This window comes from Terrapene carolina, unplaced genomic scaffold, assembly GCF_002925995.2.
Source record: "Terrapene carolina triunguis isolate 2854851 unplaced genomic scaffold, T_m_triunguis-2.0 Scaffold97, whole genome shotgun sequence".
Taxonomy (NCBI): Eukaryota; Metazoa; Chordata; order Testudines; family Emydidae; genus Terrapene; species Terrapene triunguis.
Genome location: NW_020664448.1, coordinates 8,461,050 through 8,472,994, shown reverse-complemented (window position 1 = coordinate 8,472,994; position 11,945 = coordinate 8,461,050). Strand labels below are relative to the sequence as shown.

Here is an 11,945-nt window from a genome sequence, read left to right as displayed (position 1 = left end):
CACGAGGGAGGACTCGAGTAGCCTTGTGAGTAAGAATGTTTAAGAGAAGAGACCAGGAAGGGTGGGGGCTAGTTGAGAAGCCCACCCTCCTATCTGAATTGGTAGTGAAAAGCCGGTGCCCATGGAAGGGACGGTTCAGCGAGAAAAGCAGGATCGGGCCCAGGCAGGCAGGCAACAGATAGAGAGATTGGAAAACAGGTTGGAAACTTTGAGGGCATAGTGGAAGGAAAGGAGTAAGTAATTATAAGCATGGGGATTTCAAATCCCCAGGACAATAATTGGAATGGTAAAATCTGAGTTGATTGGGTGTCGTTTTGGGAGACAAGCAAGTGATTTAAGAAAAGAGAGTGAGAAGTTAACTCTGTAGTTGCAGAGGGAGGGCGAAGCGAGAATAAAAGATTTGAATTTGTTTTTGGGTAACAAAATAGCAGATAAAAGATCTGGTAAAAAGAGAGAGAAGGACAGTGCCCCTGGCTCTGTGTGGTCAAGCTGTCACTTTACTAGGGGTGCATAGAGATTTTGTAAGCACAAAAGAAAGAGTTACACCTTGTGTAGAAATTGATGTGGCTAGTGTTGTGGAAATTGAATTGTGGATAGGATGTGCATTTTCCCCAGAACATGTGCAGTGTATATTGTAGCAGAGGTAAAAGAAATGCAAACCTACCAATATAGGTTGTGTTGTCTTTTTCAGATCACTGTGTGTTTGAAAGCAGGAGTTAGAAGTAAAAGGCAATCAAAAGTCCGGGAAAGTTAATTGTGTCCCTTTTTAAGTAAGAATCTTTAAGCTGTGGATAGCTTTGGATCTGGAAGCAAGCCAGAAAGCATCTGTATTAATGCAATTTTCTAACTAATAAGGTAGAAGCCACTGAAACCTGGGCTGCCTATGAAACAAATACAAGGAAATATGGGGTAATTCCTCTGTTTTGCCTGAAATCAACAAGAGTATGTGTATATAAAGGAAATATTTTAAGCAATGACTGACTGCCCAGAAGGGGTAGACCTCTGTTCTTTTGTCTTTCAGATCATCAGAGAAAACGGATGCCAGCTGAACAGCATTCAATGTACCATGCATTTACTGGTACAATAGGAATTATTTTTGTGTTCTTTGTTCTGTCTTGTGGTGTTTGTCTTGTGGCCAGAATTGTTGGGTTTAATATTTTCATAAGACAGTCTAGTTCAAAATTAAATAGAAGGGTTAAATCAAAAAGCAGATACTTGTTTTGTTCAGCTTGGAATACAAAGTGTTTGGATAAATCAGGAAAATGTGATATACTAAAGTCTAATACATTTGCTTAAGTAAGAAAAAGAAACTTCATTGGCCAGATTTTTTAATTGAAAAATTGTTGTTAAAATTTGCATACCAACAGTCTTTGGAAGCAAGGACATGGAAGGTTAACCCACTCCCCATATTGCCCATGGGATCCTTCTGGCTACCTCAGATTTCTAGCCAGAGGGCTGGGGAGGGGGGAAAGCGATTGGACACCAGAGGTTGTACCGAGTGAACTCCTCAAAAGTGGGTGTGCTTGTCCTGGTTTGTTGCTCCAAAGCTCTGTAATAAAGTTATTTTACTGGAAGAGTGTACATGGCATACCTTGAATAATAAGACTAATGTGAAAAAGTGTATAAGTGAAGAGTGGAAGTTTCCTTTGTAGGTTAAAAGAAGCCGAGAAAGGGAGAAGAGGGAAAAGCACGGAATGAGTTAATTGAGGAAAAAATAGCTAGCAAGCTCAGTTCAAAGATAAGACCTGGCTGACAGCCACAAAAAGGGGGGGCCTGAATGTGCCCAAGCAATTGAGATCTGCAAAACACGGCCAGGCACTAATGAAATGTGTTAGGTTTCTTTTCTCACAGATAAAAGAAGTGCTCCCCAAAGACCCTAGCAGCCCTGCCATTCATTGAAACAAGGAGACTGAGTCTACATAAAAGTCCATCAACGAAAGACTGCTTTTGGCTCCACACTGGAAAGGCCCTTTCCAAGTCCTGTTAACCACCAACACTGCTGTGAAGTGCCAAGGACTGCCCACCTGAACCCATGCTTCTCACTGTAAAAAGACCCCTCCACCTCGGGAGGACTCTCCGACTGATGATAAGCCTATTTCTCCTTCCAGCTCTGCTGTGCCGTCTGGACAGCAGGGAAAAAGAAAAAAAAAAGACAAGGTGAAGTGCTAGTAACCTCTCCCTTGTCCACTGACAGACCTACTGTTGCTTTGAATTTCTTTAGAAGAAGCAAAACCATTACAGGGTGATGTGCTAGTAACCTCTCCCCTGTATGATGCTAAACCACACTGTTTCAGGAAAAGAGAAGAAGGAACACTTGCTTCATTGAAACCACAAAGTCCAGGAATTCCTGACTACAAGAGACATTAAGAACTGACCCTGGTGAAGAAACAAAGAATTATACACTGGCAGGAAGAAACTTGTGGGACCCATGCTTGGGAACGTGGTATTGATTGGATTTTGGGGTTTATTCTACAGGCTGCGCCCTGTGTTTTGGATAAGTCCTTCAGCATGTATTGCCCTCCCTAATTGGATTTTAAATGATAAGTACCAAAGGCACCTTGTTGCCATTGCCCCTGCCATCTCCTCCATTACAGTATTACCCCTGTAATACATCCAAATACAGACAATGCTATATATTTGATAAAACCAATGACTAAGGCCTTCACACTTTAGTGATTTATTTAAATATTGTTTTTTATTGTTAAATAAGGTTCAGGATATCCCATATAAGCGAACAATTGAATGGAAAAGAATGGATCAGTGGAGATAAAAGTATATGATATGACAACCAGTGAACCCCAAGAATCTGTAATTGCAATTGATGGGTTCTATAGCGAATGTTCCTGGAATTTGCACTGTGTTAAATGAAAGAGGCCCTTATTGTTATTTGGTCACCCAATTAGCGAACAATTAAACGAATACCCAGAGTTTGTTTTGCCACTGGAAATTTTACCTGCATAGAAATTATTCCAGTGACTAATAATGTGACCTGTACCTTATTGCAATTAATATCAATGACCCAGAAGTTGCTGACAGAGATGGTATTGAATATCACTGAGGCTGGGAAGGCATTGCAGTGGGATCTAGCATGTTCAGAGATTCAGGATTTCCTGAATGACCAGCTGATGGCCATTCGGAATGATCTAGAACATCAGGCTTGGCCCACTGCCCTTACAGACACATCAGGAGTACCATCTGATCTGTGGCATGGAGACATACTTGGAGACTTTCTGGGTGGAAGTGCGGACGTTCTCAATGCTCCTTCCAAGCATATGGACCGGTAAAGGGGGTGTGGGCTCCCACATACCGAATCCTGCCGGGTCCATGGGGAGGATGCATGTGGGATTGGGTAATTCACCGAGACATCTGGGAAATTAGACCTCCTGGTATGCCCAATCGATTTTTAGTCAGTGCTCCTGGGATTACACCTGACATTTGGATGGGGTTAGGTAGTCTATGGACATTTTGGCCATTAGAACCCCCACAGCTTCAGTGTATCCGTAAACTGAAGCCAGGAGAAGTTGTCACTGTTTATGACTACGTTTGCTGGGAGGGTAGGGGACAAGGAACTACCCTGACAGGACACTTACTTTTTCAAGCTATGATAGCTGTGTGTATGTTAATGACACCACATTACAAGACATGCATTTTAATCTCATTACCACTGCAGGCAATCATATTATTTACTGGCCTGCAGATAGAGTTTTCCAAGTAGCCCTTAGGTTCCAGATACCCTTTAATTGGACTAGTTTAGTACCTGATAGATTTCAGAATTTGTTTTCACTGTTACCAGAGATTCAAAAAATCTCTGAAGTACAAGGGCAAATTCACATGCTTCAAAATATATATCAAGTTGAAAAGTATGCCTTTCAGACTGCTTATAGAGTATCCACTTTATGTACTAAGTATGATGTATTGTGCTTTATGACTAAGACTGTACAACAGCCCCATTATATTATTGCTATGGGAATGTTATTGCTTGTGTTGCTATTAGTTAGCTTAGGATTATGTTATTGTTGTTGTAAAAGATGTAATAATAGTAATACCTTTCATGTTTATACTAATCATGCATTGTCATTACATCCAATCAGAACCCCTAAGATTGAAGCATCTGATGTAGAATCTGAAGTCCAGGACTTGATGCAAATAGAGGTTTGAGAATGTTTGTTGTACTAGAAGTACAAAAGGGGGGGTTGTGGAAGCAGAAACAGAACTGTCAGAAAAGAACTGCAATGCATGACAGTTTGTTAGCAAGAGTCAGGCTAACTGTAGCCCTGATAACGCGAGATTTGTAGAAGCGAGGCTTGGGTGAGGCGGGTGAGAAAGAACTGTGTGAGAAGTTATTGCGACCTTGTGTAGATAATATGGAATGTAGACTAAGAGTCTACATTAGTGAGCAAAACAAGATATCAGAATGACCTATGTATAAACAAAATGCAGTTGTTGCTCATTATTGTCTGTAACAAAAGGTATAAATGTTTGCTGTAATTGTTTACTGTTGAGAGAGACCTGCTTAGCTCTCTCCCTCTGCACAATTGTGAGAGTTAATAAAGCATCTGACTTGCTGTACCCAAACAAAAAGTGAGAACTCAGTTTTTCTCCGACAATTGTATGCTCACATTTTGAATACTGCATGCAGATCTGGTTGCCCCATCTCAAAAAAGACATATTGGAATTGGAAAAGGTACAGAAAAGGGCAACAAAAATGTTTGGGATATGGAACAGCTCCCATATAAGGAGAGATGAATAAGACTGCGACTTTTCAGCTTGGAAAAGAGACAACTAAGGGCAGATATGATTGAGGTCTATAAAATCATGACTGGTGTGGAGAAAGTAAATAAGGAAGTGGTATTCACTCCTTCTCATAACACAAGAACTGGGGGTAACCAAATGAAGTTAATAGGCAGCAGGTTTAAAACAAACAAAAGGAAGTATTTCTTCACACAACGCAGTCAACCTGTGGAACTCCTTGCCAGAAGGTGTTGTGAAGGCGAAAAGTGTAGCAGGGTTCAAAAAAGAAGTAGATAAATTCATGGAGGGTAGGTCCATCAATGGCTATTAGCCAGGATGAGCAAGGATGTAAAACCATGCTCTGAAGTGTCCCTAGCTTGTGTTTGCCAGAAGCTAGGAATGGGCGACAGGGATGGATCACTTGATAATTACCTGTTCTGTTAATTCCTTCTGAAGCGCCTGGCATTGGCCACTGTTGGAAGACAGGATACTGGGCTAGATGAACCATTGGTCTGACCCAGTATGGCCATTCTTATGTTCTAAAACCAAACCAAATTTACCAGTTTAACTTTTCTTTGGAAACGCTGACACGTGAACTCTCTGTTGGTGAAGTCATTGTTTTCTGCAGAAATACTTTAGTATAAACCAAACTTCGCTATAATTAGGATACGAAATTTGGACATTGTAATGCATTTAAACAATTCAGGATTTTCATTTTACTCTACAAACTTGATCCAAAATTCACTGTTAGCAGGCTCTACTGCAATTGCTTGAGAAAGACTGTGAGAATTGACACTGACTTTGCAGTGAATTTAGTTTAGTCCCTTTGACTCTCTCAGGATATACAAGATTTCCCATTTTTTTAAAAATGTCTTAAATAATATGTCTTTAACAGTTTTCTTTTACTGGAAAATGAAATCAAATTTTAAAAATAAAGATTTCAAGGCAGATCCTTTTGTACTTGAACAGACCTTTGAAATTATCCTATTTTATCTATTTTTTAAAACCTAGCCTATCTATTTTAGTTCCAATCGTGCATGGATTTACGCACATGCTTAACGTGCGACTAGTCCAATTAAAGTTTCTGCAGGACGGGGGCCTTAGAGTTTTCTCAAGACCTGCCTAGTCACATTTAAAAACATGTTTACAAACACACTTTATGCTTTAAAACAGTAGTGCAGTCCCCCCCCCCCATCCTTGTTGTCACTCTTCATACTGAGTAGACCCTTGTAAGCTAGGGTTACCAGTAAACACATATGTAACGTGGCGTTTAAAAGCATGTTAGCCAATATGTTTATAAACTCAACCTGTTTCCTAGTCCACACAGGGCCTAAAGCACCCGTCACTGTGATGGCCAAGCACCCCACAAACAATAAAAATTAGCTCTGGATGTGCCCTAAATTAGTTGCCACAAGAGAATGAAAACAAAGGGTTAACAATCAGCACAACTCCTGGTCCCTCCTTTTTTTTTTTTATAAACACGGCATCATTAGCCCCCTCCTCTTCCACCTCTTCCAAGAACTAATGAACTCCCTTGGGGAGGGGAAAGCACGTAGAGCAGGAGCTGGTGTAGCGATCTGTAGTTTGCCTTGGTGTCCCCTCCCAGGCAGCAGCAGGACCAAGGGTTTGCAGAGCACCCTGGCAGGACCATGACACACACACACTGGGGCCACAGCGGACAACCTTTCACCAAGGGCAAAAAGTAGCTTCCCTGCCCAGGCGCTGAACGCACCAGCAGCTGCAGCAGCGGCCAGGGGCAGAGGAGACGGGCGGCGATGGCTGTGCAAGCTGCTATCCTCAATCCCCATCACTTCATCCCCTTCTGCTTCCCTGCCTCCGGGGGCCTGGCGGACTATGTCGACCTTGAGAAGAGCTACGAGGACGGGGGAGCCGCTCTCCTGGGAGGAGGAGGAGGAGGAGTGGGGGGAGGAGAAGACCCAGGGGATTTTAAAGAAGCCACCAGGGACCTGCTGAGCTTCATAGACTCGGCGTCCAGCAACATCAAGCTGGCCCTGGACAAGCCGGTCAAGTCCAAGAGGAAAGTGAACCACAGGAAGTACCTGCAGAAGCAGATCAAGCGCTGCACGGGCATCATCGCCTCCGCCCCTGCAGCGCCAGCCCCGGCCGGGGGCCAGGAGCTGCCCAAGCGGCCGGCCCCGCCGGCAGGGGCCGCCTCGCCCCAGCCCTCCTGCCCGCCCGGCCCCGCCGGCCATTGCAAGCCCCCTGCCAAGCGGGAGGCCTCGCAGGCGGCCAGCAGCCTGCAAAGCAAGAGCCTGGCCGCCCTCTTCGACTCCCTGCACCAGGGCCGGGCTGGCGAGAAGGGCCCGGCCGGCGGCGGCGGCGGCAGCGGCGGGGGCGGCCCCCGCAAGGTGCCGCTGCGGAACCGCAACCTGCCCCCTTCGTTCTTCACCGAGCCGGCCGCGCCGCCGCCCCGCGCCCCGCCGCTCGGCGCCAGCCCCAAGGCGCTGGAGCGGGGCGGCGGCAGCCCGGAGGCGGCGGAGTTCTTCGAGCTGCTGGGGCCCGACTACGGCGGCCTGCTCCCGGAGCAGCCCCCCGCGCAGGAGGCTTTTCCGGCCCGCCTGCCCCCGGAGCTGGGCATGGAGCCCGCCCTGTACGAGCCCCACCTCCCGCCGCTGCCGCCGCACCTGCTCGGGGGGATGCTCTACCCCGAGCCCGCCTGGAGCCCCCCCGCCAAGAAGAGCCCCCCGGCGGCGGCTCCCTGCAGCAGCTTGAGCCTGCCCGAGACCTTGCGGCCCCTGCCTGCCCTGGGGGCCCCAGGAGCGCCCCTCTACCCGGCCAGCTCGGACCCGGCCCCCGCGGGAGGCGAGGAGAGCCCAGCCCACCTGGCCGCCGCCTTTGCTCCCTACTTCCCTGACTGCCCCCTCCCGCCTCCTCCTGCCATGCCTTATGAGTACAGCGCCGGGTACAACAGGGTGGCCTATTCGGGCCTCTAGGGGAGGCTTGGGGTGGGAGGGTGGACCGTAGGCTGCTTGTAACGCACCAGCTGGCAAAAAGCCGAGATCACTTTAGTTCCCCTCCCTTTACACTGTTTGATTTAGGACAGTAAACTCAGAAAGAAAACGGGACGGGAGGGGACGGGGACGCTGTGGAATGGGGATCGCACCCAGGTAGCCCTTAATCCTGGGGCTGGGTTATAGCTGATGATTGCCAACCTGATGGGTTTCTGTTCATAGCCAGAGTTTTTTGGTTTGGTTACTAGTCCTGATTCTTCTCTCCTATACAGCAATGTAACTCCATTGACGTCAGTATAGTCGAGGGCCTGATCCAAAGCCAGCTGAAGTCAATGGGAGTCTTTTCACTAACTTCAGGGGGCTTTGGACCAGACACTAGTGCCACAGAGAAAAAGGTCATGCTCTTTAGCTGCAATAAATTTAGGGCCAGATTTTGCCATAGAGCATAATACCTGACTCTGCTAGTAGTCCCACTGAAAATAATGTGACTGTTTTGTAAGAGTGGCAGAATCCGGCCTTTAGGTTTTTATTTGCCTTCACATTCTGAACAGTCTCCCCTCTCCTTGTTTGGGTTCTATCACTGCACATAATAAAAATGTAAACTATTTTATTCTTTCAGGTGTTTTTATAGCGCACAGTAACTACATGTTGTTAGCATTTATTAGAGATATGTTTTTATTTTACTGTAGGCAAATGCAATTTATTTACATGTCTTATGTTACATTGCAACGGGGGCCGCTTTTTCTTTAAAGCAGCCGTGACCAATTGTAAGTGACTTGAGTTTAAAAGTAAAACTCAGTCAGCTCTTACAGTGTATTTAAAATCTTGTCCCACACTTGTGTGCGTCATAAGTGCTGGCAGATTTTCAACAGAGGACACAAACAAGTGCAAAAAATAATTTAAAAAAATCAAGAGAACAACAAAAATAACTACAAACGCTGTTACCAAATCTTAGTGTCCTGAAATTTAACAATGTGTTGCAGAATATTGCAAACAGCAATTCTCTAATAAATAAGTTAATTGATGGCATATGTTCTGGCCAAAACGTACTGTAGCAACGTGATTCCCACAAACTGTGTTGGATGTCTTTCAGGAATGTGTCAAAGCATTGAAAGTGACGCAGATCCGTTCTATTGTGTACAGGAGATTATTTGATAATCATTTAAATTATGTAAAAGAGTCTATGATAAGTCCTATAAAAATAAAGCTGCACAATGGCTTAAAGACCTGTGGCTGTTACTACTGTTGGAATGAAATACACTAGAGTCTCTCTCACATCTTCATTTTTGGTAAAGTTCATTCACTAGATTTGGCTGGCGGAATTTAAAACAGCCTAGTGGTCACTTTTCTCTTTCCTAAATCCTCTGAAACGCTGTACTTTACCCTCAACAACCTATTCCTCTTTTGTGTTCTTCTCTATTGAGTGTTTCAGTAAGAAACTGGAATGACAGGAATGGTAGCAAATTATTATAAAGCCAAGGGATCAAAATACTTACTTTCACGAAACTAGTTCAACAGAATGTTAAGTTTCCTTTTGGGGAGTTGGTTGGGATGCCAATCTTAAAAGGCAGCCCTGGATTTTGGCTTTGGGCCAGTTAGAATTGGATTGTTTGTTTTTAAGCTGGGAGTCAAATGGACAAGAAGTGTGAAGTATGGTGAACCAAATAGTACTCCCAGAGATGGCAAATCATTCTACCCTATGACATTGAAGGGAATTAAGAATAAAATGCCTCTTTCATTAACGAGTGCAAATATCATTTTTAACAGAGATTTATGGTCAAGAACATTAAGATATATGGAAGGGGAAGCATGACTTTAAATAACACTTTGGAAATAAATGATTAGTTTTTCAGCTAACTGTTTCAGTAATGGGCTTAATTTTTACTTTTAAACAACAAAAATAATAGCTTATATTTATACAGCACCTTTCATCCAAAAAGATCCCCAAGTGATTTACAAATAACCTACCTATGTATACAGGAATCACTTCACTGGAAAGCAGGCACACTGGGCGGATATGAGGCATTTGTTTAATAACTGCACAGTGCTGTATAGTACACTGTAAATTCAATGCACTTTTAAAATATTGATTTTACTATAGTTTATTTCACTAAGCTTAAAAGAATGTATAAAAAACAATGGACCGCCAGTCCAGCCTATGTAGATAAATAAGAGAACCCTGACTCCTTGGTCAATTATAGTACAGAATAGCATCATACTATGGTTGCTCAATTCTGTATTCTTTACTTAGGCAAATCTTCTACTGAAAAGTGTGGGAGTTTTGCTTTTTTTACAGAGTTCTGTTCTCTGTGTGTGATTTTGTAGCAGTTTTGGACCATTATGTTTCCTCTTGGGACACTTCAGATCTAATGGCCTTGCACTGATATATTTAGCATAATATTACTTTGTCACTAAACTTTCTGACTTCAGGCATGCTCCTGAATCCTTTGCACACTCAACACTCCCAGCGACTTAAGGGAAATTTCAGGTGTACAAGGAAGGCAGGGATGGCCAATTGACTTTAATATGTTGATAAGGGATATGTTTTCACCTGAACTTTTTATTGAGCATTTTTATTTGTCTCTCAGGCTACGCAAATCCTGCATGTGAAAATTTATAATCACTGGAGTCCTTATGCCATTCTATTTCAGGCAAAATTCCCACTGACATCAGTGGGAGTTTTGCCCAAGTAAGGACTAACTGAGGTCTTCAGGAATGGACTCTGGAAGAGAGGAATTGCAATATACCAGTTGTGAAGGTACTGACTCTGATTCTCCATTGCCCTGCACCTTCTGTAGGCATTGACATCTGTTCAAAGAGGGTGTAAAATGCCCTGACTTGGTAGCATTTTACACTCATTTTGCACTCTTTGCCCTGGTGTAAATGACTAAACAAAATGCAGGGAGATGGAAAATCAGTCTCATTGGGTCTGATGCTCCTCTCACATCAGTGTGAGAAGCAACTCCGTTGAAATGAGTGGAGTTATGCTGGTATAAAACCAATGTAGCAGCCTGATCTCACTTCCACTGAAGTTATAAAAGGACTCTTTCTGTTGACTTCAACAAGAGTTGGATCAGGCTCTGAGTGAGAGAAGAATCAGGCTCACTGAGCCAAAGCTAGAAACCCTTTTCTCGCCTTTTACTCAGTCCTTACTCAGGCAAAACTCCCGTTGCCTTAAATGAGAATCTTACTTAAGAACTTCGGGATTTGGTCCACTGAATATATTTTAAAATTAGTGTTCACTTATAGTGTAAGTGTATTTCTGGTATAGAAGTATTTTTGGGGTAATCTGCACAACAGTTATTGCAGAGCAAACTGAGTGTCTGACAACACTAAAGCAGCTAACAATGGTTGAGTGGATCTAAACAATTGTTTCCCCCTGACAAATACCAAACAAAGGACTTCTATGCAACTTAAAAAAAAAGAATTGTGTGCCACACTGCATGCCTTGAAGTGAAGGTGATTGGATCATTTCCAGATTGAATAGCGCCATCTACTGCAGCTGAAAGCTGTGTTATGTTCTCTGTGTTTGTGTGGGCTTTTATTTTTGCAGATTTGCACAAGTTTAATAATATAACGTAAATACCATACAGAAGTCCCATTTACTCTTAAATACTGTTGGGAAATTACTATAACTATTTAAAAGCCCAATATTGAATGTTGGTCCGAATAAAATTTTTTATAACTCAGCAGGATATTGTGTCCAATGTGCTTTTACAAGAAGTCACTGTCTTCTTTTTTGAGAACTAAAATTGATCCTTTTTAGCTTTTTTTTTAAGAAGTGTATTGCGTTCCTTTCAATACAGCTAGATAGAGATGTATTTTCCAGCTGGTTTTATTCTTCACTGAAATATATCTGTTACTTATGAGGATCTATTATTAAATCATCAAAATAGTTACTTTTAAAAAGGGCCCAGGTAATACATCAAATTTACAAAGTTCTGTTTTGTGGCTGAAATATTTTATGCATATTGTACTGTTTGATCAAAATCTTCTCTGGAAATGAATATACAAATCTGTTAAATTTTTATATGCAGTAAAGATGATGAAATAGGTGCAAAATAATAAGAAGCCCTTTATTTGTAAATGGTGGAAACATATTTTTCTATAATGATGATTGACTGATGAGACTAACAAAGGGATCACAACTAATATCTAGTATTTTTGATATCCCGTGATTTAAAAAGTCAAAGCACATTGAAAGCAAAGGGAATCTTTCCACTGACTTCAATGGGCTTTTTT

The 11,945-nt window shown here is 43.0% G+C and overlaps 1 protein-coding gene across 1 annotated transcript; it reads left to right on the top strand.

The window, feature by feature from the left end:
- The first annotated feature begins 6,303 nt into the window (after positions 1 to 6,303).
- Positions 6,304 to 9,156, top strand: FAM181B (family with sequence similarity 181 member B). Its single transcript, XM_024216468.2, has one exon. It carries the CDS (start codon positions 6,507 to 6,509, stop codon positions 7,683 to 7,685), a length of 1,179 nt encoding a protein of 392 aa, XP_024072236.1. The 5' UTR covers positions 6,304 to 6,506; the 3' UTR covers positions 7,686 to 9,156.
- Positions 9,157 to 11,945: the final 2,789 nt, after the last annotated feature.